The 27,267-nt window shown below is 42.0% G+C and overlaps 2 protein-coding genes across 3 annotated transcripts in view; both read left to right on the forward strand.

Moving 5' to 3' along the window:
• Positions 1-1,528: 1,528 nt before the first annotated feature.
• On the forward strand, positions 1,529-12,558 carry RCN2 (reticulocalbin 2; the record flags this gene model as incomplete). The annotated part of the gene is made up of 7 exons (XM_083870782.1): positions 1,529-1,630; positions 1,743-1,848; positions 4,598-4,794; positions 7,218-7,331; positions 8,061-8,157; positions 9,841-9,983; positions 11,749-12,558. 7 exons carry the CDS (start codon positions 1,529-1,531, stop codon positions 11,899-11,901), a joined length of 912 nt encoding a protein of 303 aa, XP_083726908.1. The 3' UTR covers positions 11,902-12,558.
• A 4,869-nt stretch (positions 12,559-17,427) lies between these two features.
• The window catches only part of PSTPIP1 (proline-serine-threonine phosphatase interacting protein 1), a 48,866-nt gene continuing 39,026 nt past the window's right edge, over positions 17,428-27,267 (forward strand). The window contains exons 1-2 of one of the 2 annotated variants that reach the window (XM_083871108.1): positions 17,428-17,550; positions 18,003-18,237. In XM_083871108.1, the coding sequence (XP_083727234.1) occupies positions 18,205-18,237 (33 nt within the window). In that variant the 5' untranslated portion in view covers positions 17,428-17,550; positions 18,003-18,204. Of the gene's footprint in view, positions 17,551-17,810; positions 18,238-27,267 lie in introns of those variants that run through there. The other variant, XM_083871107.1, reaches the window with a different exon arrangement.

Here is a 27,267-nt window from a genome sequence, read left to right on the forward strand (position 1 = left end):
ACGGAGAAGAATATCATTTCCTCTGTCTTCCCTCTTGTTGAGATCCAGATTTTTTTCCTAATGTTATAGGATATAATGAATTTCATAATAATAAATGTGATCTTGCAAGTTGTGTAGGTACTGAAATGTCTAATCTGATACACTTGTCAACCCTTGAGATATGCGGCAAAGAGGTTTTTTGCAGTCTTAGTAATGCATCAGACAGAGAAAACAAAGCATCCTGAGTACTCTTTCAGAAATGAATTAGATCTTATTTCTGTTTTAATTGCTCATAGGATTTACTTTGTTTACACATGCCACAAGTAGTAGGACTTAATTCACATTTTGTATATGTGATTTATTACATACTGATGGGAAAATTGACATTTAAACCAATAAAAGGTATTAGACCTAACCCACTATTAGATTTTTTAATGGAAAGACATTTCTTATATGGGCAGGAAATTGCAATAACATGTTTACTGATTTATTATAATATTTTACTCTTGGATCTTCAAAATGAACTGTCATAGGTCTTCACGACTAATAGAATTGGAGGTAAACCAGGAGCAGTCCGTCGCTGTCACCATGGAAGGGACTGGACAGTGCAACAACTTCCAATACCTGGGGGCTCTGTCTAAACAATTGTGTTTGTGCAAACACAGGTATGTTAATCTCACTTCTTTCTGGTTAAAGGAGGAATGTTGAAAATACCCCTGTATTGAAAGAAGAAATAATAGATCTGATGATGGTCCTACATAAATCTCAACCCAGTAATCATGATTAATTTGACCACAGTGGGGTCAGGATCAGAGCAATCCCAATTTCATGTGACAGCTGTTAGGAATGATATTCCTGGGGAGGCCCCAGCTCATTTACTCGATGTATTTTCAGTTTGTCTGAGTGGTCAAGGAGGTTAAATTTATTTTACAGCTTTCTATTATCTGTGTTGAACAGTTATTAAAACTTGTATTGATCCACCTTATTAATAACTCTTACAAAGCCTCGCTTCCCTTCCTCTGCCTCAGAAATGTTACTTGTGAGTTGGGCCCTCAAGCAAGACTAACGCTTGTTCCTTTTTGGTATAAACATTTTGCACACATTGTTTTCTGATCATCTTCCCCTTGCAGGGTTTGTTGATGCTTGCCTGAAATTCTGGCAATCATAGAATCACAGAATATGCCGAGTTGGAAGGGACCCATCAGGATCATCCACCCCAGCTCTTTGTCCTGTGTAGGACATCTTGAAGAGTCACTCATAACATACAAAGGCTCTTCGTACTCTGTCAGACTGTGGTAAATCACTTCAATCTGCTAGGCTTCGCTGATGTTTAAAAGTTGGATAATTGTCATTATATCCTGAGGGTATTTGGTGCCTTCCGCTAGTAGACCAGAAAGGCCTGGGCGAGAGAAGTCCGTTCCCCTTCCCGAATCGCGAGCGCTGCACACAAGCGACACCGCCGGCCGGGCCCGACCCTCCGCCGCGCCCCCCTCCCGCCCCCGGGCCTTTCCCCGCCCCTCGCCGCGGGTCGCTCTGGGCGGGCGGCGCGATGCGGCCGTTGCTGCTGGCGCTGGGCCTGGTGCTGGCGCTGGGAGCGGCGAGCGGGCAGCACCGCGCCGAGTACGACCGGGAGGCGCTGCTCGGCGGGCAGGTGGGCCGGGGCCGGGCGGGGCCGGCTGCCGCTCCGGCGGGGCCGCGGGGCGGGCGCGCTCGCCGGGCCGGGCCGGGCCGGGCCGCTGACGGGGCGCGTTGCTGTTCCGCAGGAGGAGGCGGAGGAGTACGCGCGGCTCAGCCCGGACGAGCAGCAGCGGCGGCTGAGGAACATCGTGAAGAAGATCGACGCGGACGCGGACGGGCTGCTCAGCGAGGGTAACGGCGGGGGCCGGGCGGGCCGGGCTGCGCCGGGAGGAAAACGCGCTCTACCCGTGACACAGCCCGTGGCTCTTGTGCTGGGGAGAATCCCCATGGAAAACATCACGATCCCTTGCACAGCGAGTTAGAAACACTGACATGCTCATACTGAGGGTATCTCAGTGCCTCAGGTTTCTGTTTGACTCGAGAAGACACCACTGGGAGGGGACCTCACTGATGTGTATCAAACACCTAAAGGAAGGGTGCTAAGAGGATGGAGCCAGGCTCTGCTCGGTGGTGCCAACTACTTGGAGAGGAGGCAATGAACAGAAACTCATGCCCAGGAAATTCCACCTGAATTTGAGGAAGAACTTTCCTGTGCATAGATTGTACATTGGCACAGATTGCCCAGAGAGTTTGTGGAGTCTCCCTTACTGGAGATGCTCAAGAACCTTCTGGACACAATCCTGTGCCATGTGCATTGGGATGACCCTGCTTCAGCAAGGAGATTGGACCAGATGACCCACTCTGGTTGCTTCCAACCTGATCCATTCTGTGATAGAAGGAGTGTGGCTAGCAAGAGTTAGTGTTGGTCAGAGCAATATCACATTGAAGGTACCTCCTTTGCACTTGTACCTGCTCCTTGCATGTCTGAAGCTACTTGGAATCCAGTGGGTTTCTGTCTTTGTAATCCTGTTATGTGCAAATCAGAGAGCAGGTTTAAGATGGAAAGAAAGTACTGCAGCCATAATACTACATAGTATTCAGTGCCTGGTGACACCAAGTGACATTGCGGGATTGTATTTCATCATAATACAGTGTCAAATGGCTCTTCCCAGACAGGTTTTTGTCAGTCAGACTTAAGAACTCCATGGTAAACTCAGGCCCTTTCTTTCAGTACATCATTATCATAATGTTAATGTAATTTTAAACCTCATTATAAATTTTTTTTGTTGTTGTTCTGCTGTGATTTTGACAAAAAAGTCTCTCGTGCACACACAAAGCAAGCAGAATCCTTGGTCAAATACCAGAACAGTAATATTTCATTAAAATTATACTAAATATGCAGGAAGCTTTCTAGGTGAGAGAACAAAAAGTGGTTTTAAAGATAAGATCTTTTGAATGCCCTCCACTTTATGCCTTTCACTGAATTTAGTCAACTGCACCCTGATTTCTGTGTTCCTGCATGGACTGTGTAGAGGTGAGATAGTCTGTAGTTTAGCGAGATGGCTAATCCCTGTCATACATCACAGGCAGCTCACAACATGAAGCCTTTAAGGGTAAAAGTCTATATAAAGTATAGGAATTCCACCCATACTCGGTCCTCATGGTGTATATATATTGCATCTGATTCTCAGTCTAATGCAAACTTGCCTTCCTTTTGCTTCCCAAAGGTAAAACTCACAGTGGAATATGTTTTTACACTAAGAAACTTATGGTACTGAAGCTTTTTGAGCTCAGTTATTCCTCAGTGTATTGCAAAACTCTTGAGAACATTTTCCTTATTAGTGGTGCCTCCATTTGGAGGCTGACAGTGAGAGAAGATGAAATACGTTAATGCTGCTTCTCTAATGTTGGAATATTAAGTATTTCTGATTCATGGCCCTGGACATTATGTGGTCACATGGCTGTGCCTCACAGCTTAAATGCTGGGAAATAAACCATTAATTAATGGTGCCCATCTTTAAGAAATCGTGTTGTAGTTTCTTATAAGGCAGTGCTGGTTTGTGCACAAGCCTTACTGGCACACACACCTCTGCATGTTCAGTCAATTCACAGAATCTGTTAGCAAGCTGGTCCCTTTGCTAATATAAATTCAGTACTCAAAATATATTTTAAAAAATCCATTGCTGCTTTTCAAGGGTATTTCAATAAACCTAATAAAGTTGTATTGATGCCTCTGCCAAGAAGGACAGGATAAGATACTTGAGTATTTCAAAATGCTGTAAGATTTTTCCATGTCGAAGTAGTGATTTTTACAGGACTTTTTATTAGTCATGAGTCTTCAGAACAGGATTTCATTTGAGTTGATTAAGATGTATAATTTTTGCAATGCAGAGGAAGATGTTTTTCCCTTCCGGGCACCTGAAAATAGCTGAGAGATACTGGGAGAATATGTTCTCCCAATCTTCTCTAAATGAAGTAACTTTAATGTATCTCTGTCAGTTCATTGGTATATTAAGTTTTATTTATTTTAGCTACATTTCTATAAAAACAAGCAACTAAAAAAGCTTTCCAAACTATGAGGCTTGATTTCAGCCCCAAGTAAAGGGAAAATAGCTCTACATAAATAGTGAATATTTTATTTTGGGTAATTAAGGCAATGGTACTAAATTAAGTTTTATTTCAGTTTGTGGATTTTTCAAGAGAAACCCCAGAGTGATGGGAACAATGTTTTTAGGGGTACCAAATTACATTTAGAGTTGTCCGTCTAAACCATACTCAGCATCATTTTCCTAAAGCTCTGGAGAAAAAAGAAATGATGCTATAGTGTTGATTTCCTTCAGATTTGAAAAAACAAGGCCACATCACCATTAGAAACACCCTGAAGTCTGTAGCTGTGATCTATTCCCTCATTCAGTTACCTTGGGAAAAGCCACAGCATGGGGCAAACAGACTGTGCTTTAAGTAACCTCTTGTCTATATGCTTTCATCTGAATTGTGAAATATATTCCAGACAGAATAGATCTGTGGGATCTTGACAATTTTTATGGTGCAGATGGTTCTGATTTTCTTTATTTTATTATATTTTTAATGTTTTTCACAGATGAACTGAGCTCCTGGATACAGCAGTCTTTTAAGCATTATGTTACACAAGAAGCTAAGCAACACTTCAGTGACTATGACAAAGATGGTGATGGATTGGTGTCTTGGAAGGAGTATAACTTGCAAATGTATGATCGTGTAATTGATTTTGATGAGGATACTGTCCTGGAGGATCAAGAGGAAGAATCATTTCTCCAGGTAAAATGTTTCAGCAGCAGCTCCTGTGAGCTGTTGGCCAAAGGCAGCTGTATTTGTTTATTGTGGCAGAGCAAGATGGGTAGAGAAAAAAGAGCAGCTGGCATATGTTTAACACTTTGTGCTAGCTGAGATATGGGAATAATTAAAGGAAAGTAGTGGAGTATTAAAGCTGCTACTGACAACATAAAGACACAATGAAATGGTACCTCCTGAGTGTATTTTGCTGGCTGAGTAGAGCATAAGTCTAGTGGCAGTCTTACAGCAGAACACAGTCTCCAGCCACCATTTTAAACCGAGGCTGCAATCCATCGGGTGAGGTCTGCACCCTGACAGAGTCCTGCCCTCAGCAGGGGCCAGGACCACTGGGGCTGCAGCAGAAGGAAGCTCTTTAACCTCTTGGTTGTATTATTCCAGCCGTTCTTTCAGTTACTGCTCAAGCACTCAGTGTTGGGTGTCAGTATTGCCTGCCATAACATTGTGTGTCCATTAGAAACCCACAGAGAAAGCAATAGCAATTCAAACAGTTTTAAGCAGTGAAAATGCAACTCCCACAGCTAAAAAGGGATGTTTAAACACAGAAGTTGTGTGTGAGTCACATGTATGAAAGCAGATGCTTAAGCAGGGAAAGAGGCAAGAGAGGCAGGGAGAAAAGGTTCACCAACAACCACCACATAGCAAAACTTGTTTCAAGTTTGACATTTATATGTGAATGTTTCTCAGAAAGAGAATAAGTGTGTTTGTAGACTATTCTGGCCAGAGGTTTATTTTTTCTGTGAGGATTGCTTTGTCTGCTTTTAGTAAAGTAGTAGTAGATAACACAGGATGTTAGCAGAAGTGAAACTAATACAGTGAACAGAGGATTTTATACACTGAATAAACAAACTGTAAATGGAATGTCACATAACTGAATAATTACATACATTTAAATAGCACAAGACTTCCAGAGGAACTTCCAGTCAAAATATTGATACCACATTTGAGACATTGCCATTACAGATACATGAAGAGCTATAGCTATATAAGCTGGGATAGAACTGCTGACTTATGTTATGACTTGACTACTTGTTGTGTTTTCCTGCCTGCTGACTTCTAGATTGTAAATGAGCAGCATTGTACAAGCATCACAGGTCAGCCATGTACAGCATTTTCCTTACGTTTGTAAATTAGTGGTCCTGCTCTGATCAAGATGGAAGAGTGAGACAGTTTAGAATTGACATCAGATAACCACAGGAATTTACCAGAAGGTGGCGGCCTTGTTCATCACTTCCCAAAAAACACTGGAAAACTTACTTTCTCCCTCAATTGTTCAAGCTTACATTGCAGTGTAGTACTATCTGTAATCTTTCTGGATTGCCTTCCTAGTTAAACTCCCAGCTAAGGTCAGCTTTCCTCTAAGAGGACATTTAAGTATTTTGCAGAATAGTTAAGATCTTATACTTCATTTGTTACATGTTATGCTCTCTGTTCATCAGGTTAGCCTGATGTTGGGAGAAGTTTTCAGTAGGTGGGATATAAATCAGAAGTACAATTTCAAATGGTTATTTGTAAAGTGCTTATGGTCTCTTATTTGCTGGCTACTCCCGTACCCAGATTACTCACACTGATAGCACAGCACACCTAAGGATGGGATTCCAAGATTTTTATAGTTCACATCATGTGCAATTTGAGCAGATATCAGTTGTCAATGGTGTGGATCTGTATTTTATCCAGAGATTGTACAAAATGAAACCAGAAAAAAATAGGAAGTCTTTGCACATCTGGAAGACAGAAATAGGAAGTGCAAGACATTCAGAAATAAGAACTTGCCTGCTTATATCAGATATTATTTCTTTTTTAATGGCATGCTAATACATATACTTGATATAGGTCAGAGAAGTGACTTCTGTTTAAAATGGTCATGTGTAATGGACAGCAGTCCTGTAGTAAAGGAATCTGGCCTTAAAATGGCTTCAGAAAAGAATCTTATAACACCTTCTCTGGACTGCAGGCAGCCCTTGACATAAATGAGATGTAGATCCAGAAGGTTAAGTGTCCTTAAAATATAAATTCTGGAATTGGCAATGGCTGCCATTAATTATAATCATTGTACTTCACTTTGTTATTTTGGGAATTAGTAAGTTTCAGAAGAGGATGCACATATTAAATTGAGAATTCTTGGTCTTTTCATTATCTCTTTTTAGTGTGTTTTAAATGGCTTCTTAAACTGAAAAAAGCAGGGCGTTTTGCAATTCTTAGAATAAAACCATCTCAATTAAAAGTGTTGTTGTTATTGCTCTCAATGAGTTGTTTTTAGTGAAAATTTAACATCAGTATAATATGAGTAGGTAATGTGAAACAATTAATATTCTGATGAGATTACAGCCAGCTACTATTATGTTGTTTTTCCTTTCCAGTAAGGGCTCTAACTAAATCTATTTTCTAAGCTTCATTTAAAGGAGAAAAAACGTTTTGAGAAGGCTAATAGAGATGATGTTCCTGCTCTAAATGTGGATGAATATATTGCATTTGAACATCCTGAAGAAGTGGAGTACATGACGGTAAGATTTAGGGGAGCATCTTTATCAGCCTGTGTGTGTAGGTCTTTTCAATGTGTGTCCTTAGCCCCAATACCACAGGAAGTGGAGCAGTTATGGACATGGCTTGGACAGCCCAAATTAAAAATCAGGTAATGTCTTGTGAATCCAGTGCTGGAGGTCAGGAGCTGGAGCAGGAGTCCAGGGCTTTTCTTTGAAATCTGTTTCAAGAACTAGGATTGCACAAGTGTCCCCAACTTTGGGGACTGGACTGATTTAACCACCTCCCAGCTCTGTTAGGCTGCAAATCCATCAGTAAGATTTTAGCTTTTGGTTTTGGCTCTCTGGTGGACAAAAGACCAACCAAGTCTCCTGACAATTCGATTAAGTTGCAAAAATGCAAATTATTGAATCTACCAGATGAAAAGAAAAGTGAAATGAGATGATAGAGCTTTGTACATATTCATGTTTCTCAGCTCTTTTTGCAGTTTTGAATTGTGTTGAAGGATTCGAGCTCTGGACACCTTTCAGATTTGGTTTTCATGAAATCTGACGTTCTAAACTCTTCAAGACAGGACAGGATCTGTTTTATTGTACAGGAAGCAATTACTGCACTAGTCTGCATAAAACACAAAAAGACATTTGAAAGGAGGGAGTCTTTCATTTAAAGAGTACATCATTGCTCTAAAATGATTCAGTGCTGTTTCTCTTGATCATGAGTTGCTAATTTTGCTCTTTGTATGTATACAAAAGGACTTTGTCATTCAAGAGGCTTTGGAAGAACATGATAAAGATGGTGATGGATTTGTTAGCCTGGAAGAATTCCTTGGTGATTACAGAAGAGACCCAAGTAAGGAAAAAAGGGAAGGGGCATGAAAGAGGGACCTAACAAAAGCTTTTGGAATGGGGAGAATTGGATGCATCTTTATTTTCAGCTTTTCGCACTTACACCTACAGATTCTGAGTAAGATTTTCTGTCTTGGAATAATTCTGTTTTCTGAAACTGGGCGTAGTATACTCCTTATTTCAGTCTGCCCCATTTGGTGGTGATCTGTGTGTAGCCCATTCCACGGTTTCCTTGCAAGTTTCTTCTTGTTTTCTGAAAGACGGAAGTGAATTCCTGACCACAAAGGATGCAGCTGAAACAAGGTGCAGCCGTACTGGCCAGCTGAACACATCTACAGATCCAGCTAGCAGTGAGGGTACTCTCATTGCCCTGGACTTGATCAGCCTGTGCAGGCAACTGCCAGCCTTGCTTTGGAGGGACTGAGCTGAGTGTGTTTTGAGAGGGATGGAAGGGAAGTGTGAGGAGTCACTTCACTGTTTCAGGTATCAGAAGCCTGATTGCTGCCTTCACTCTTTGATTTATTTGGGTTTGTTTTTTTCCAGTCTTGCCCTTCCTTAAACTTGATCTGTTCTTTCTTTAACAAGAAGAAGGACACTTACCTGATGCTTATCAGAATTTCTCAATGAATATTTAACACACTGTATTTGATTTGCTAAAAACTAGGGCAAATAATTCTTCCCATTCCAAAAAGCCCAGTAACTTCAGTTTTGTGGAAGGTCTGCTTGGCTCAAAGAAGTGCTAATTATGAATGGCATCCTAGCTGGGGAGAATTGTGTAAGCCACATGAGGATATGGAGAACCAGGGGAATAACCCATTTTTCTTCACTCTAATCAGCCACCTGGAATTTCATGTTTTATAACCATCTTTGTTTGTCAGAGCCAGTAAAAACAACAGATCTCTGATGCAACTACAGGGTTCTTTATCTTTTTCATGCTCTAACATGAAAGAAAGCTTTTCCAAGCCAGTCTATAAAAAGTTGTTAGAAAGGAGTGAAATTATTGCAGTAATAGAGAAGATAACAGCTTTGTCATCACAACTTGTTAGCAAAACTTGAAAATCATCTGTGACTGTACAAACTAATTCAGCTTTTCTCTTCTGCAGACAGTGTTCCTGCAGCACTCTTTAAAATTACTAATAGGCTGCATGGGGGCTCTGATTTCATAATTAGCTTGTGGTTTGGGGCAATGGTGTATGGTGAATTGTGACATAAAGGGAAAATCTCCTTGCAAAACCAAATGTTAGGAAGGAGAGACTTCACTTTATCTTCCTTAATAATAGAATTGTAATTATTTTTTAACTGTTACTTACCTGCTTGTGATGATACCTGCTACTTTTGATTCTCATTAGGCTTAGAAAGCCAGATCATGCTTGTCTGCAGTGTTTATAGTTTTGATGAATTACTTCTCAATTTCTTGAAGAGTTAAAGACAAGTCTAAGATTGCTGTAGGCTGCAGGTTGCAATACCTGTACATCGGGTAAGTACAAAACAAGTGTGCAAATAAATACTGACAGTAGGTTAAATTGCTTTCCCTACTTTTCTCTGCCCATTAAGGTTTGTTTTTGTTTAGTGACATCACTTTTAGGTTATGTTTTATGAGAATAAGTGAATTTGCTTAGGAGAAAAGATGAAAACCTCTGCTTTTAAGTGAAAAGTGGCTTTAAACTTGAAAATTGTGTCTTACTAGCTGCAAGGGAAGATCCAGAATGGATACTGGTTGAGAAGGACCGGTTTGTGAATGACTATGACAAGGATCATGATGGAAAACTCAGCCCTCAAGAGCTGCTGTCTTGGATAGTACCCAACAATCAGGGTATTGCACAAGAGGAGGTTCGTGATTTGACTGCTGGTCAGGTTTTAATTACTGCAGGAGAATTTTGAAGGATCACAGCAAAATGAGAGAAGCACTCAGATTTATCATGTCTTTAGTTATTGAGAAAGAGTATCAGTAGATCTTTGTGTATATTTTTGACTTCTCACTTTGACAAGGAATGCAGGTTCTTTGACTGCATTAGGCAAATGTGAAGTTCCTATTAATTGTGTAAATGTTTGTAAATTAACAAAGTGCTTTTGTACATATTTAAATGCCTTATCTGCTTTGACTCAAGGGTACAGAATTTTAATAAGTAATTTTTTAGTTGTTGTAGGTAAATCTAATGAGATGCACTACCAAAAAAAGCTGCATAATTTTGAAATAAGAAATTGATTGTAATTCTTCTAACTGGATAAATCATCATAATTTATCAAACTAAAAACTTGTTTAAAGTACAAGAAAATGGAAGTACTCTGTGATTCAAGATGATGTAAAGCAAACTTTGATGATGCTAATTAAAATGGTTTAATCAGAGGTAGAACAGCATAATAGCTTTTGAGTGGATTCTCATTTTAGCTTATTTTTTGTGGTAGTTTCCAGTCCCTGACTGCAGTAGAGAGGATTTCTGCCTTTCTTCTAGTAACTTCTCAGCTAAATTTTCCATGTCTTTGCTTTACCATGGAGGATTTTGTTGTCCAGAATGGCTGGAACACCATGTCTTCCCATGGCTTCATGTTCCTGGGGAAGAGGCACGTCCCTGTGTCAGGCCCACAGCCCATGTGCTCCTCCCTGAGCTGTGCCCTGCTGGGCTCTGGGGGCAGGAGCAGCCCCATGGCAGCAGCAGCAGCCCTGGGTGCTGCCGTGGGGGACCTTGTTGGACACTGAGCTATTCTGGGAGTATTTCTGTAAATGGGGATCTGGGAGCCTTTGCATGGCCTTTTCTGGCTGTGGTCAGTTCTTAGTTCACAGAAATACCGCTGTTCTGGCATTAACTCTCTGTGCTGCTGAGCGTGTTCCTACCTGTGTTGGCTTTGGTTTGGGGTTTTTTTTAGCTCTTCTTAGCTATCCTTCAAATTTTGGCTTACAGCAAGGCCATGCTGTAGTAATAGCTCAATTCTGCAACTAATAATTTGTTTTATTTGTTTCTCTAATGTGCTAGTTTTTTCCTTTTGGTAATATAAAGGCTTAGCAAAGTCACCTGTCCTAAAGAGAAGGTGGCATTGATTTCAGTCACAAACTGCTGTTGAAGTCAGGGTATCACACTTCCGTTTTGGTATTTCAGCATGACTTGAGAAACCTGGTAGCTAAATAACATAAAAATAGAAAAATTACTATCTATTCCATTTGCAGGAATTGACATGTGTTGGTCAAGATGTTTGTCATTAATCTTTCAGCTTTTGCCATGCAGAGTGCTTTTAAAATCCCCTTGGTTGACGTTAGTCCCCATTATTTTTGGTTCAGTTACATTGGGCCAAACCAATCAGGAAAAGTAGGAACAGAAGGATTCCCTAAATCACTGCATTTGTAGATGTTCAGCAAATGAAAACGAAGCCCATGTAATACCAGGACTACTGTTTCTCAGAAATAAGAGGTGCAGTAGAGCTGCTTGCTGCACAGCCTGTTAGCTTTGAACTATGAAATACTGGTGAATGAGCTACAACTGAAATATTCTGCAGTTGGTTCTTTGTTTTACTGCTAGACTTCCCTCTTTTTATAATACATAAATAAGCAAAAATCAGAATTGTTTTAACTTGGTGCATGTGTGGTCTGTTTCTTTTACAGGCTCTACACCTCATTGAAGAGATGGATTTAAATGATGATAAAAAACTTTCTGAAGCAGAAATTCTTAAGAACCAGGATTTGTTTCTTAACAGTGAAGCAACAGATTATGGTAGGCAGCTTCATGATGAACGTTTCTACCATGAAGAACTTTAGATTACTTATTTTGTAATCTTTTTTTCTTCCCTTTCTTTCATTTGGAGCTTTTGTTAAAAGCATTCATCAGCTGCATTGCAAGTTTTATGCTGTAATTACAGTACACTAATGTTTGTGTAAATAATTTGCATTCAAAATTTAATTGCCCTCCTGCAAACTTCCTGGGCCTCTTCTAGCCTTCAAAATTAATCTGAAATACTTGCTATCGAAATTCTGTAGTGTTGGGAAATAAATTACTTCGGGGTAGTACTGTATTGTGAAGAGTTGTTCTACTGTACTTGAAGAAAATGGAGAATCTAGATGGTTCTGAAAGAATGCAAAATACAGTAACTGAGACTACTATTTTTCTAATCAATTAAATTAGGGCAGAGTGTGGGGAATGTGGGGGGATGTTTAGAGTAACTATGAACTGTGTTTTGTTTAATACCTTTGGAGAAATACTTACATAAATGCCTCAGTTGTTTAAGAGGTTTCTACTTGTTTTTGAATAGTTTCTATACTGTGTTTTATTCTATCATAAAACTTGCTATTTTTACATCTATAGACAATAATTATTTTTAATGTACATTTGTAGAGCATTAGCAATACAGTGGTATTTTACTGTGTCAAGACCCTCTTCACTTGTTGGATTAAAATTTAAAATGTTCTATATTTCTGTATTTTGTACATTTATTTTTCACCTTGGGTCACCCTTACCAGCTCCTGGAGATGTGAAAAATGTGCATAATGTCCAGTCGCAACATTCTTGGCTTTATCAATCAGAGATGTGTCATCTTATCTGGCTGCTAAAGAAGATTCACAAAAAGTAACGTGTGCATTTAGCATTTTCTGGACAAGTTTGCAAAAGCAATTGTGTTTATTTTTTGAGTTGTGGTATATGGAAGGCTAAAGCATCAAGGCATTACATAAATAATATTTGTAGTAATAATCTCTAAAAGTTAACCACAGCTGAAAGCTCCACAAGTGAGTGCTGTGCCATCTTGGGATTACTTGAAATAGTCTGAAGGAGTAGTGGCACTACAGATTCAGTGTAGGAAAGTCCAAATACTCACTTCTGTCTCCTGGAAAGAAATGATCTGGGTATTCCAGACAAAGACAACACAAAGACAACACAAACACACACAGAACAGCTTGTGTGGGGTGTGTTAGGGTTTTTTAATTCCTACGTAAATAACTCTTGTAATGCTCTCACAGTATTCTCCTTCACTAATGTTTTCCTTCCTCCCAGCTCTGTTGAGTAAAAGCAGCTAGTTCCGCCTTGTCAGGGTAGCACCTCTTAATTTTGCTCAGAACAAATGGAATTCCTTTCGGGGTAAGTGCTGATGTGTCACCAATAGAAGGTTAGAAATTTTGATTCAGAGAAAAACCACATACACTGTATTTTTAGATATCATAGTAATAGAAATTCAAAACACTTTTTCAATTTCAGTGGTTGGATTTTTTCCTACCCATATTTTTTAATGTCAGTTCCTTGGGAATGTGAGTACAGCTCTTGCCATAGTGGTGGCGAGATCTGATTTAAAAAAAAAAAAAAAATTCCTGTGCCCAGGAATATTAAAACAAACAAAACAATATTATGAACTCACTGGTGATGTTTCTAAGTGAGCACATATGCAAAGTAATGGCTGAAATGTGCTGGAGGAAGCTAAAGTGTTGCCTCCCATGCTACTAAACAAATATTGCTGAAGAAAGGACATTTGGTCCAGAGGCAGAACCTGCTGCAGATGATATCGTTGGGACACAGATCCAAGGATTCTTTTGAAACATAGAAACCTCCTCAGCAGCACTGGCATTGCCTGCTTGGCTGATGAATGTGCAGTACTTCCAAATGAGTAGTGATTTCCTTTGAATTAAGGCATGGAGAAAGCCAGTGTATTGATAAAGCATTCAAAAGGTGTCAGAGAAATTAAAAACATCTTTCAGCAGGTACCTGAATTTATGACAAGAAGGGGATAAAACCCCAAGTAATTTCATTTTCTCTTTCATAAAGTACTTCTACTTTTCTCCCAAGAGCGACCCGATCCTGTTTGTGCTATTCAAGGCCCCAGTGACATTGCACTTCTCCACAGTTCCTTTTTTCCTTTTTTTGCCTTTTAAATGTTCTCAGGGGTAAGGGTAGTTTAAACACATACCAAGCACAAAAAGACCCCACATTTCTATGATACAAACAATTTTATTATATACAAAGTATCACAATGTTAATTCTAGAGGAAATCCATTCACATTCTTTAGGAGTATGGCAAAGGCAGATGATCTTTCTCGGGTAAAACAGCAGAACAGGGTCCACCTTTCAGTGATGGCCTCTATTAGAAACTGCTATGAAATGTTAGATAAGAGGGAAGAACAGAGCCTGTGGGATTAATCTTTATATTAATTATGGATTTTACTGAAGCAGAACGCCAGCAGGACTGTCTTGCACTGTGAGACTGCTTTTGGAAGGCTGTGCCGGCATTTCCCTCTAACAGGAGCAGAGGGAGTTGAGTTTCAGAGCCGAGCAGAGCCCTGGGGTGGGGTCTGGGCTGTGCTGGAGCAGCCTCCAGCCACAGCCACGATGGCCCAGAGCAGCTGGAACAGACCAAGCCAGGTGTTCAGAGTCTGCAGTTTCTGTTTCCATGGGAACAGAGACTGGCTCCTCACAGAAAGCAAGGTGATTTCAACATTTTTAATGGGTATGACTGGGGATAATTTGCAAGCCCTGACATTTCCTGCGTGGAAATTGGGAGATCCACTGGTATGGAATTAGAATGGCCGGCACAGCTCAGCAGCTGAACCGTGTCTCCTTTAGCCATGCTTTTCCTCTGGCAGTGGTTTCCCTGCTGCTGCTATCCCCCAGCTGTGGGGCTCAGATTGACCCCAGAGGCTGGGTTCTTGGGGTTTGGACATGGCTGCACTGCAGCAGTTGTTGGAAGCTGTATCTCAGAGGTAATGGTTCTGGAAGCTGGGAAGGACTTCGGCAGTACTTTCCAGTCTCCTTTGGCATTTCCCAGACCACCATTCCAAGGGACCATAATATACCTGAGCACTTCTGAAAATTACAAGCAGCTCAACACTGGGATTATCTGAGTATTCAGCATTTCTTTATCTTCTGCTTGAATACTCTTCATAGACTCTCTCATCTTCTTGCTGTGTAGAATAAAAGGTTTACTGTCTACTTGATCAGACTCCCCAAAATCAGAAACATTTCCTCTGAAGAATGTCTTGTTTGGCATCCTGGATGAGCACAAAAATGTTTGTAGATGCTGTTTTCATATTTTGCCTATGGTCAAATCCAAACCTGCCACCCAAATCCCTGATAAAAAAAGTTTTTCTCAAAGTAGTATATAGTTAAAAATTAAATGAAACTTCCATTCTAAAGAATGAGAAAATTTGAGGGCTTTTAAAAACATGTGGTTTTTTTTGTTTTTTTTTTTTTTTTTAATCAGACTTATCCTCACTTTTCACTACAGAATGGATTCAAATGGTACATTCTGCTGCCAAACAATTTAATTACTGGGGAAAAACCCTCAGGAAGTGTGTTCTTTGCCTTATCAAAGAGAACACCTGATTTTTAACCTCTAAGAGCAGTGGTGGAAGGAGATGCAGTGGCTGTCAGGGAAGAGTTCCAATTAAGGCTCCTTGTTGACATTGCTGAATTTCTGAGTGAGCCTGTCAGGTCAGGCTAAAATCCCCTTTTAAAGGAGTGAGAAAGGGCAGTTGAAAGGCCGTGCAGGTGTCCAAAGCATCCTGACAAGTCTCAACCCCTTCCTTGCCTACTAAAATACTGCTTGGCTCAAAGGTACTGGCATCACTTTTGCAGGAGGAATTGCAGTATGCTCAGGGGATTTCAGTAGGTGGCATCACAGCGTTCACAGCCCAGCAAGGCTCAGTTTTTTCAGTTCCAGATTTTGCTCCCTGCCTCAGCCCCAAAGAGTTCCCTCCCAGGCTCAGCCTTTCCACACTTCAGAGAACTCTGGCCACACACATCAAGATACGAAACAAATCCTGAGATCCCCCATTTCAGAACTGGAGGCCTTGATGTCCTGTACCTATTTAGAGCAGAGGGGAACAGAGAATTGTGTCCCTCTTCTGAAGCCCTGCAAAGTCTGGCTACCCCTGCATGGCACAGTGCTCTATGGACATGACCCAGCACCACCAGGACCTGGGAGCAGGGACCCAAATTGACCCAAATCTGCTTCATCAGAGCCAGGGCTGGGACTCACACCAGCTACTCTGACAGCTCATCAAATACCCGAACTGGAGACCTGGTCTGGGCTATTCTGAGAAACTCACCCTCAGCACAGAGTGAACTGCCTGTGCTGATGACGTTGAGAGAGAGCATCCCTGGGAGCTGCTGGGGAGCTGACTGTGCTACACCAGAGCTCTTGGGCGGGATGGATGCAGGCGCAGAGCCCAGCCTGAGGTTTAGTCAAATAATTGGCTTTGTGGCTGGAGGCCAAACTAAAAATAACAGGAAAGTAGCATATCATTTTAGAGGACTAAAATGCACTCAGTGCGTTTTTATGAACCCCAACAGCAGGCTTGATGGTTTCAAAACCCAGCTGTAACTTGGAAATAGTAACATTTAGGTTTGGAAGAACTGAGATAAACCACTCTAAAAAAGTTGGGGGGTGGTGGTTTTTTTTTTTTTTTTTTTTTTTTTTTTTTTTTTTTGTTTTGTTTTGTTTTGTTTTTGTTTTTGTTTTTCATATAGATCAAGTATGACCATGCCCTCAAAATTTTTTCAAAGAATCTTCCCTTCTGGAAGAAAATTTCACTCCTTTCTCCTCAACACTGTCTGCGAGTGAATCCTCACATTTCTCCTTCTCTCCCTCTCATGCAATGATGCTTTTTTCCTGCTACACCTCTGACCCTCCAGACTTCTTTGCCCTCCTCTGCTTGCAGTTCATTTTCCCTCACAAAGTCCCTCCTCCACATTCCATCTTCTTCAGACCATCAGGAAGGAACCTTGCAAATTCTTTAAAGCACCAGCTACCAATTGCCCATGGAGTGAGTAGGGGTAACTGCAGCCCCCAGCTGTTGCAGAGCTCTCTGCGCAAAGCCCTGAGTCCTGCTGGAGCCCAGGGAAGCTGCAAGGCTTCCCCACTCCGGAATGATGTGCCTGGGGGGCTGCTGCTGTGGGAGCCAGAGCAGCATCAGTTGGTTGGAGATAAGTAAGTCCTGATGTGTTCTTGGTAGGGACAGACAGCTTTTGCTCAGGCAACCACGACAGGACTATTTTTCTTTTTTTCTCTACACCCCAATGATGCCAGTGAGTATTTAAAAACAGATGTTTAAGAATGCTTAAAACATCCTAAGGAGGTGAACAGAGAAACTTCACCTGGAGGATATGTGCTTTGTAGAGGGTTTCAGGGAAGCTTTAGAAGTGTTACCCTGTGCTCAAGTTTTTGCAGCTGTGTTATAACAACTGGAGGAGCTGATTTGGGGAGCTGCCTGAAATACCTGGTGTCAGCAGGGTGCTGGGTGTGGTCTGGGTGCTGCTGGTTCACTGGTCTGTGAGGCTTCACTGAGGTCTTGGTGCTAACAGACTTTTAGCTCTCTTCTTTTTCAAGACTTTGGATTTCACTTCTAAATTTCACATATCTTGCATATTCATATGGATATTTGTATGAGGGCATGCAAATGAGGAACATACTCTACCTCAGCATCCAGGTATCTAAATGTCCTGAAAAGCCTTTTCAGCTGCAAAATGCAGTTTTGAGCTAAGCTTCCCATGTGCAAAGGCATGGGCCTCTGCCAGTCCCAGAAGGTGCTGCAGAAATGGGGCACCTATGTTTCTTTTGCTTATTTTTCTTTGCAAGACCACAGCATTAGAGAATAGCTTATCTCTTTGTATTATGCTGGTTTCCTTTGCGCTGTAATTGTTCTCTCTCCTCCTGCAGCTGATCAAATCATATCACTGAACTTTTTTTCCCCCTCTATTTTTTTCCTGTCTGCTCACACACACCCATGGCAAAGAGCAGCCTGACACCATTTGACATCTCCTTGCTTCCTCATTTCAATGTTAACTGTTTACCAGAAGAGAAACAGGTTTGGGGTGCGGGTGCTGAGCACTTGCATGTCTCTGTGTGAGCAACAGCTCTTCTGCCCTCTGTCCCTCACAGCCACAGGTCATTTCTCTGAGCTGCCTGGAACAGCCCCGTGCTACCAGCACCAGCCTGACTTCAGGAGGGACAGGTCTGTGGATGTGCTGCACTCTCTGCTTGGGCTGGCGTGCAGTGACAAGGCTCAGGGCTGTGCCTGCTGCCACTCTCACCTTGCAACAGACCTGCTGAAGGATTCCTACCCCTCCACAGAGCAATAATAATGACCCAGCTGCAGTTTAAAGATGCTTTTTGGGTAAGTGAACATTTACTATGTGTTTCCTACATTCAAGTCTCTGTATTTTAAAATATTTTAAAATACAGCTTGGTTCTATATATAGTTTAAAATTAATTTAATGCTGTTCTGTGTTCTAAATTTAGTTTAGTAAAAATCCAGATTTGTATCTAAGTAAAAACATAGTGTTTTGGTAGTGTTTGATCCTGGCCAGAAAGTGTAAAGAATATATCCAGTCCCCATAAAACCACTGACATTCTCAGTTCCCATGCTAGGGCCAGAAAAAGCTTTTGAAAGGGACATGGATTTGTCTGTCTCACAGTGCTAAGAACCTGCTTGCCGTGAGTGTTCTCAGCTCTACAAGAGGCTCCTAGAGCATGTGAGCTGTTGCTAATGATAAGCTGAATTCCCTCCTGTTTGGTGAAGAGCAGAGCTGGCAGCTGCGAGCAGAATGTTCCTGTTCAGCTCCCTGCAGGCTCCAACCCTGCTGCCAAGAGCATTCCCAGGCATGCAGAGTCCAGGAGCTGTGAGGCAACACAGGTTAAAAAGGACCAGCAGTGATACTCCACAGCTAAGCCCAAACACTCACAGCTGACCTAAAACCAGCAAATACTGTAACGAGGAGATCAGCTCCGTACTTGTTCCTTGACTTTTGTTTGAAATTCCTTTTGGTCTCTTATTTTCAAGCTCTTTTTCTGCAGTTACAAGGTAAAAGGACCATAGTAATTTCTCTCACTATGGTAATCTGAGGCTCTCTTTCAATTGGAGAATGAAAGTTCAAAATCAAAATTCTCATGTTGCAAAGTTGAGTAAACAGGTTATTATGTGGTTGCCTCTTTTCTGGGTAATCATTTATTCAACATCTAGGACTGACTTAAAGAAAGACATGAAGCCATATGAATTCTTCCTCCCATTGCCTGGCTGTTCTTTCTGCTTGTGCTCTCTTTCTCTTCACCCACGCTTCAGGGTAAACCCTCTCTTGGTAGAAAACAGAAGGGCAGATGCAAAAACACATTTCAGTGAACCACCATCCTCTGGGCACTTCCAGGAAGCCCTCCCCACCCCCACTTCAGTACTAGATTTGAATAGTTAAAAATAATACAAATACAATGAGGAAATACAAAAGTCAGTGTTGATGTTAGGACTAACTGTGCATGACCACACCTACATGAGATTCTCCTTGCTTGTGCATCCACTGAGTGCACAGTGTAGTGCACATAGTGGGACACAGCTGTGGGCCAGTGCTACTCTGGGAGCTTCAGCCCTAGCATTGCTGAACTTCCTTAGAAAACAAACCACCTGACTGTTAGAGCTGGTGCCTTTGGTATAGCTACTTTTCAATGCCTTGGTTTTTAGGGAGAATAAATCAAGCAATGGGAGTAGTGTCAGGGTGATTAATGCCAGCTGATGATCTGGCCAGGCTGGTTCTTCATGGCTCCTCTTCACTAAACTTCTCTCTTGTGCTTAGTCATGTTACCATGACTCAAATCCTTGCTTAGCTTTGAAGCTAACACCTTGTTTAAAGGAAAGCATCTCTGGATTTCATTTTTTTGGCTGGAAATGTATTGCCCAGCTCGATTAAGAGGGCGGGAATATATCTGGCTGCAGGATGGAAGCTTTAGCTATGCAATAAGTCTTTTAAAGTGAAAACTTACAGGATATTGCACAATACAACAGAGCACTAGTGTGCAACTTGCCCCCCAGATCACAAGATCAGCAATTATTTTTGCATTCATAAGGTTCTGTTGTGAGAGGAAAATGTATTCATGTGGTTTGCTTCAGCGAGCAATTATCTCCTATATTTGGTCTGTACATTGAGCAGAAACTGCCGTGCTGATTGACACCCAGAAGGTGTTTGCCTCGTGGTGGGTGCCTCAACACAGAGCCCTGACCTCTGATTGCTGCAACCCTTCCCTGTGCTTCATCCTGACCAGGTGTCCCTGAGCAACCGCTCCCTGCTCCACCATTAGGAAACTTTTGGATAAGCAGGGATTTCCTCAGGACTTACCTCAATGTAAAATATGTAAAGAAATCCTAAAAGCAGGAGATCTCCCCCAGCTAGCAGAGGAAGAGCCACCATTCATCTCTCCCAGAGTTCTCCAGACTTCCTAAGAACAGAGTGCTGTCTTCCAGGAAAATGCAAATTGTTCCTCATAACAGATTTAAGTTTTATCCCATCTTTTCCAAATAAATGTAGCAGTGATAGTGCTATACTAGAACTTCCACACTTAGTTCAATTTTATTTTCTTTGTAGCATGGCCTGAGCAAAAATCTGTGTATTTTTTAATTACAATTTTTATTTCTATATGTTACACGTACTCTGTAATGGTTTAAGGGACATTTGCTCAAAGTCTGCACTAAAACGTGCTTCTTAATGGAAGTTTTCTATCCTCTGATAATATTTTTTGGAAAATGTTAGTGAGATGAAAATTCAAATTAGGTTTGATAGCCAGTGCAAGGCAGTTGCTGATGGATTAATATTCTGCTGAGCTGCTGTACCAACCTGACAGATGTTACCTGTCTTCTCTAGCATCATATGAGACAGGTAGGGAAATTCCCATGTTAATGGGGAGTGCGTGTGCAGCACCAGCAGAGTTCCATGTCAAGGGGGTTGTGTTAACAGGCTTATGTTAACAGCCAGAGCAACAGTTTTTTTTGTGTTTTTTTTTTTTTTTTTTTTTTTTTTTTTTTTTTTTTTTTTTGTAACAAATAACACTATCCAAGAAAATCTTTGCCCCTCAGTCACAGAGTATCTTTCTTAGTCTCATTCTGTGTTCTTGCACTCATGGTTGCTTTCCTGTGCAATTCCTGTCATTGCCTTTTCCTTCTATTTAGTCTCCTCTAACCTGCTGCTCAAAACTGCAGCTGTAGCCATTGAAATGCAGCTATTTCTGACAAGAGGTAAGAAGGCACTGGCAACACTTCCTGGCTTTGCTATACCCACCTGGGAACAGGGGAGGAGGAAAATTTTCAAAGGAGTTGGTTGGTTTTGGGGCAGGCTCTGAAGTGCCCAGAGTAGAGTGGGAGCAAATCTATTCCCTTGGACAACTTTGAATAAAACTCAAGCAGCCAAGTCAATTTTGAAAATGTGTCATGGGCTCCTAAGGTACTTGGATTTAAAAATAATCGCTTGAAGTGTGAAATGCTTGTTCCTTCTCAGCTGTGGGGTGAGCTCGGGGCTTGTAGATTCTCACAGCTCACATTTAAAAGTGTGGGGGAGGTGCAAGCCAGCAAATATGAAGCAGGCCTTGAACAGGAGCTGGTAGGATTTGCTCCCCTGCCCTCCTGTGGGCTGGTCCCTCCCGCATCCCATCCCTGCCTGTGGAGCGGTGGTTGTGGTCAGACCCTGCAGCCGTGGGAGCCACGGAAGTGCTCCAGGAACAGGGACTCTTACAAAGATACTTAATGTTTCTTGCTTTGACTTCAGGGTATGTTCAACCTCAGATTCAGTGCAAAGCTGACTTTGGAGGTGAGCCTCTCAAATCCTACTGTAGCTTTTTCACAAAATGATCTGTTATATATACAAAAAAAAAGATGTAATTAGCTTCACAAATAATTAAGCTTCTAATGAGACTCTTAACTGTGGAACATGGAGATAAAAGTCACAGTAAAGCTATTTCCTAAACTTATTAGGCAACGTGCTGAAGAAATACAACATTGATCGTTTTACTCAAAATAGGAAGTTTTCGTATACCAGGAGCTACCCTGCTTTCCTGTAGAGGTTGAGCTTTGCAGGGCCCGTTGTTTTGCAGCAGGTCTGTGAGGAGGAAATAAGACTGGGCAGGTTTGTTGGGAGGAACTGGAGCTGGGGAGGCTCCTGCTGACCCAGCACCCCAAGGCTGAACTCGGAAAGGAAGGGATGAGGCTGGCAAACTTTCCAGCCTGGCATCCCAGCTTTGCAAGTGGGCACCACCAAGTTTGATTTGAATGGCATCAGCTACATCTGACCCTACTGACACAAGGCAGATTAAGATAAATCATCTCCCTGCACAACAGCACACAAGTGGGCTCTGCTGTCAGCACATTCTGCTTAACCCTGAGCTCCAGAGGCACAGGCATGGCCATAGTCTGCATCTCCCTGAGCTCCTAAGGCAGAGGAATGGCCACAGCACTGACCACATCCAGGCCAAGTCATCACTGCAGGATGTGTGTGGAAATGGGGAATAAAGGGGAAACCAGCTTGGAAAAGTTTAACCGGTTGCCCAGCTGATGTCTGTGTTTGTTGTGATGTCAACCTCATCTCCACAGAAGAGGCTGCTCTACCCTCTTAGACATGTAATTCCTTCCTCCATTCCCCCAGCTGCTCTGGGAAGGACACTTGGCTCACTGAGGCAAGGAGAAGCACCCGTGGAGGGTGCAGGGGAGACAATCACAACAGTCATTGAAATCAGAGGAAATCACAAGTACAAAACCTGATCAGTCATTGTGGCTATGGAAACACTGGTGCTTCACGAGTCACTTCTGAGCAGAGTACAACAGCTAAAATGAAGCTCAAATGAATTAAAACTAAATGAATGGATTTACAGGGAGTTCATTTTGGGTCAATGACTGAAATAATTAGACAGTTAAATACACTTATTACAATTTTCTGATGACCATGTTTCAACTGAGGGGTTTGACTATTAAAATTGGTTGATTGATGAAGTAAATCACTTTGTTAATATTTTTATTTTGACAACTTTGTTAATATTTTTACACAACTGTGTCTGGTTTGTTTTGATCCATCCTGCTCTGCAAAAGTTGGTTAGTTTTGCTTGAGCTCAGAGAATGGGAGGATTCTTATTTCTGCCAATTTTAAGTGTGCCACGAGTCTGTATTTTAAATATGGAATAGGTGCGTAATGGACTCTTTGCCTGCATGTACACGGCCACATCTAACAAACACCACCTAAAGAGTGTTTGTCACACAGAGCTTGAAATGGAGCCTCACACAGAGATCAGAGGGTGTCCTCTGCCTTGCTAGAGCAGCCCACTGAGGTGCGTTTTCTGAAGCAGAGTCACAGAATAGCTGAGGTTGGAAGGGGCCTCTGGACATATCCAGCCAACCCTCGCCCAGCACATGCCCAGTCACAGCACTGAGCTCAGAGTGTCTGCACAGATGGAGACTCCACAGCCTCTCTGGGCAAACTGATACCATGTCTCACTACCCTCACAGCAAAAACCTTCCTGTGCTTCAACAAGACTGCTTGATTTTCCATGGGTGCCTGTTGGCTCTTGCCCTGTCACTGGGTGCCCCTGCCAAGCCCCAGCTCCATCTCCCTTGCTCCTTCCCCCAGGAATTTAAACACACTGAGCAGCTCTTGTGCAGGCTGAGCAGTGCCAGCCCTCAGCCTCTCCTCCTAACACAGCTTCTCCAGGGTGGATCTCAGAGTGTCCCTATGAATCTCATTTCAGTTGAATTTTTCCTGGCAGGACTGGGTGATTCATGGTGCCCATCCCTTTCCTCCCCCAAGGCTGACACTCCTGCAATGCAGCAGAGCTTCTTCTCTTTTTTTCATTCACTGGCTGGGGACACTAAACTTGTGCTGCTTCATAGACACAGGGGAACCCCTGGAATTTCAATCACTAACACTCATTGCATGCTTGTGTTGAAGGCAAGTTGGGATGTTTGGTTATATTTCAGCTCCTTTAGCTCAAGACAACCTTTTTCTGATTTCATTTTCTTGCCTTGCCACAGCAAGATACATTCCAGCTAGTGAGTGGCACAGAAAACACTAGTTTAATCTCCAGTTTAATCTAGGTTTTGTAATAAAACTTTTCTCAGCAGCCACAGTTCAATAATGTACAAAGTTCACTGTGTTGTTCAGTAAGAGTTTGGGGATTTGAGGCTGTGATGAGGTGAGGGCTGGGGGAGCAGCTCTGCGTGGAGATCACTCAGCCTTGCTCAGGGTGTCAAGGTGAAGGAAGAAACTCACATTGAAAATATGCATCTGGATCCCAATAGCTTTTCAGTTCCCCAGAGAATTATTCCCTTACTGTACATAGAGTTTAGTACAGTAATAAAGTGGTGGGAAAAATGTCACTGAACAAGACTGAGGAACTGAAAAGTTCCATAGCTCCTTGTGCAACTTTATCTTTGCTTGAATTGGAAGACAACAGTCTTGGGAATTAAGTGAAAATGTACCAGCTCAGGCTAGCTTAGAGATACCAACTCCTGTGGTTCTATTCAGAGCAATTAAATAAACAAACACAAACTTTTTTCCTCTAATGTAAGAGCTTTTCAAATCAAGAAGCTATTTCATGCTGCTCTCAATTTTTCCAGGCCTAATGTATTCCTAATACGAAAGAAAAAATAAAAAATAAAGGATGGGGACAAAAAGGAAAATAGGTGGTCAGCAGCCCTGAGGTCTGAGTCTCATCACTTCATGTTCCTTACAGTAGGTGCTGTAATTACTGAAGAGTTATTAACAAGTGAGGAGTGACAAACAGCCCTGGGGCTGCTGCTCAGTGGGATGGAAATCCCCATCAGCACCAGAAGGAAAGGAGGGCCTTGCCATTGAAAACCTCCGGATGCACATTTGGTTAGGACTTGGGTTTCTGACAGAATCTTTTATGTGGAAAAACACAGTTTTACTGGAAGTAGGGGTGCTATTTTGGAAAATAAAGCGGGCTTTGATGAAAAATTCACACCTGGTAAAGGCTTTCTCTGGAGATGGAGAATTAAGGTGCCTTTGCTAACCAAAGAGGAGGAGACCAGGCTCATAAAACCTCTGGGTGGTTCTGGGAGCTCTGCAGGGGTCAGGCACACCCTGGAACAGGAACTGGACCTTTCTCTGCCCACAGCCATGGCCTGCAGCCTGGAGTCCAGGCAAGCCTTCCCTCGTGCCATGAGCTTCACCCCCACATAAAACAGATGGAGAAAGAGGTTCATATGAAATTCCCCTTCCCTGTACAGGCAGCAGATGGAGGGTGCTATGGCAGCTGCGGCAGGGGTGTGTCTCAATCAGATACTAATGGAGTGTAAGAATGTTGCATCATATTGAGTAATGGGGTATGTTGAAAATTATTATTTAGGTGGCAAAGATCCCTTGTGAAATGGAATTGGTAACATGTGGCTATTGAAATAATCTTTACTAAGAAGTGAACTAAATATTTAATTCATTCTGCTTATACAACAAGACTGGGAATATTTCCTGAAGTTTTACCTTTCCCCATGTGCCAGGAGAAACCAGTAACAAAGACAGCTTGGGTTCAGCAGTGGCTTTTATGAAGTGCCTTTTTCAGGACTGACAGGAAACAATTCTAAGCATTTTAAGACAAGGAAAAGAAAGACACAGTTTTAAAATAAATTAATGTACTAACTAAGCAGGTCTGGTTCCAGTCTGGTTCCAGTGGCTCTGTAAGTCCTGGTAGACAATTGTCTTTGTGCTTGAGCAAGTCAGGGCTGTTTCAGGTTGTTTCACTCCATGCTCTGGGACCGAGCCCACAGTGCTTGTAGAAGGAGAGGAGCCCTCATATAACAGAGAAGGAAACTGGAAGTGTGTGAACTAAAGAGGAATAGAAACAAAAGTAATCTCTGACCATTATTTTGTGTAAAACAGAAGTGTCCTCTACTTGTAAGATTCTATTTCTCCTTATTTTTCTTCCAGTTTCTCTTGTGTAGCTAATGTTACTCAGTAGGAGACTGAGGGAACATCGGATTTCACCATTGACATGTTTATCTGTCATGTTTCAGAAGGACCATGGCAACAGTGCTGTGCCTTCTGAAAAGTATGTGAACATCCTCACTTGTGGCCTCTCTGTTGACTCCCAAAGAGAAACCACTTTAATTTATGGATTTAGCCATTGTCTGAAGTCATATGGAGAAAATACAAAGGGATGCTGCCACCTCAAACCTGTGTCATGTAGCCACATCAAGCTCCCATTTAAAACTGGTGAGGGATTCTGCTGCCTCCTGTCCTATTTCTTACTATCCCCATCACAGAGGTGTTCCAGAAGTTTGTTCTATATGGATTTCCTGAATGGATTCCTAGTTTTTTGCCACACTTTTTGTTGTGATATGTATCTGTTGGCTGGCTCCTTTCTCCTTCTGCTAGCACAGGAGCACTGGGGCTCTGAACTGCACTCAGAATAATGTTTAGTCAAATTATTAAGAAGACAACCTAAAACAGAGATAATAAGCACAAGCAGAGTCGTTTTAGCAGATTGGAATTGAGACTTTCCAAGGCTGTTCCCTGTGTGCCATGAGTCTGCCAACCAGCAAACCAAAAGTGAGGTAGGCTTTTGTGCAGCCATCACTTTGGAGCTGTACAAATCAGAGGGTGATTAAAACATGAAGAGAGCCAAACAATGTGCTGTGACTGTAAGAATGCCTAATACACAGGAGCAGTCCAGGATGCCAGTGAGGAGGGTGAGAGCTCAGGAAGTTGAGGAGCAAATTCCTCTGTCAGCAGAACTTGAAATCAACCATTTCCTCCTCAGAGAAAACCCACAGGGTCAAGAGCAAAAGACCACTGGGGAGCCACCGTTTTGCTCAGTGTCATTTCCAGTGCTATTGTATAGTTTGTGAATCTCAATTTCAATTTTATCTCTGACTGTCCTAGCTGCTGCAGGTTTGAAGCCTGATGAGAGTCTCGCCATAGGGGCAGTGGGAGAGACAGTCTAGCAGCCCAGCAATTGGAATACTGCCGAGGCAGTGTTTTTTTTCTTTCTGATTTTTTAAGGTCCCATTCAAGGTTCACCTCTATGCTGTTGCCTGGCAATAAATACCATTTCCTCCCCATGAAAGGTACTGCATGTCAGGTTTAGGTAACAGGCTGCAGCAAAACTGCAAACTAAGCCTCCTGTGGAAATGCCCAAGTCAGCTCCTGGAATTATCACCAAAACGTCCCTACCTACATCCTGAGCAAACATTTATGTTTCTGACACATGAAGAGTGACTTTACAGGAAGTGACAAAAATCTTATACATCCAGCTTCAACCCACCTACTCTTCTTTGCTTTTTCTGCTTATGTGGGGGAAAAAATCAATACTTAAAAAAATATAGATTTTTTTAAGCTCGTATAAATTCTGTAGTCAGTCTTGGAAAGCACAAGCAACCATCACATTCCCA

The sequence above is a fragment of the Zosterops lateralis genome (genome assembly GCF_965231275.1).
Source record: "Zosterops lateralis genome assembly, chromosome: 13".
In the NCBI taxonomy this organism is placed as follows: domain Eukaryota; kingdom Metazoa; phylum Chordata; class Aves; order Passeriformes; family Zosteropidae; genus Zosterops; species Zosterops lateralis.